This window comes from Laccaria bicolor, genomic scaffold (genome assembly GCF_000143565.1).
Source record: "Laccaria bicolor S238N-H82 LACBIscaffold_364 genomic scaffold, whole genome shotgun sequence".
In the NCBI taxonomy this organism is placed as follows: Eukaryota; Fungi; Basidiomycota; class Agaricomycetes; order Agaricales; family Hydnangiaceae; genus Laccaria; species Laccaria bicolor.
In genome coordinates, this window is record NW_001890218.1 from 5,822 (window position 1) to 7,089 (window position 1,268).

The 1,268-nt window shown below is 53.5% G+C and overlaps 1 protein-coding gene across 1 annotated transcript; it reads left to right on the top strand.

Moving 5' to 3' along the window:
- Positions 1-340: 340 nt before the first annotated feature.
- Positions 341-801, top strand: LACBIDRAFT_307550 (uncharacterized protein; the record flags this gene model as incomplete). The annotated part of the gene is made up of 3 exons (XM_001891091.1): positions 341-470; positions 526-603; positions 656-801. 3 exons carry the CDS (start codon positions 341-343, stop codon positions 799-801), a joined length of 354 nt encoding a protein of 117 aa, XP_001891126.1.
- Positions 802-1,268: the final 467 nt, after the last annotated feature.

Below are 1,268 nucleotides of genomic sequence, written 5' to 3' on the forward strand. Positions count from 1 at the left end.
CACCTGACGTTATGTCGGTTGCTAGAACCTGACTTGATGTCGGTTCTCCCTTGGCATGGGCCCACTTCGCCGATTTGCTCACCGAATCCTTCACCCAGCCAATCGTCCGCTACCATCTGGTCCCCTAACATCATTCATCGGTAAGTTGCGTCTCCGAGTTTCTGGGGCCATGCACCCTTCCTCCATGCACCCTTCCTCGCGCCCTAGTCGCGTTTGCATTTCTTTGGCCCCCCAAGTCGCGTTTGATTGATTTGGGCATCCATTCTTCCTCGCGCACGCGACCAGACTATACGTCGGTCGCAGCAACCAGACTATACGTCCGTTGCTGCAACCAGACGGTATGTCGGTTGCTGGACGACAGCGCATCTCCTGGCGAATACTCGAGCCCGGGAATACGCACGGAGCTGCGACTGTTGTCATTTCATTTGACCCCACATCTCCTGGCGAATTGTCTGGTAGAGCGAGTTCATGTATGTATGCTTGATCCCTTAATTCCTCCATTCACAATGCTGATATCTTACACAGACGGCAGCCCAGATTGCTATGGCCGCGAACATTATGATGACAGCGACACCAAGTGGCTTTTGAATCAACGGGATTGTGGTAGGTGGCATTTGCGCTTTTGTAAGACTGTAATAACTGTTTGTTTTGGTAGAGGATATAACACCCTATGACGCCCTCGTCCTGGGCGAGCTCAACGAATCTTTCGCCCCTTCAACGAGATCGATGTCCGCCCATTCTCTTCCGGGGGGACAATTGGTGCCTAGACGAGGCGTGGTAACTTCACCCAATGTATCTTGATTACCCTACATCACCGTCGCTCCTTTGCCTGTCCGAGCCTGTGCCAACGGTCGATTCGCACATGCCGACTTCACCATTTGCCCCCAATGGTGGTTCAGCAAAATGGCCCACCTCACCTTCGTGCTCCGGCGACCACTCGAGCAGGACATCAACAAGCACCCCCTTTCCTGGCTCTGGTGGGATGTCCAACCGAGGCATTTTAACCCTGTGGAAGGCTCAGCCTTCCAAGACTTGGGAACTCTCGATGAGAAGATCACGGGCATCATGAGGTCAGAGGCCAAAAAGCTCCATTCCCAAGTAGCCGAACTCGCACGCACCAAAGACCCCAAAATCTGTGGTGGTCTCTTCTTCGTGGCCAACCGGATGCGTGACGCTTCAGGCTGCCTCTCACTCACAACATTTTACTACCAGGATCTGGTTTGGCACGTCGCCAGCTTCCAAAGGCTGTACATGGAAACTCTGGCGAT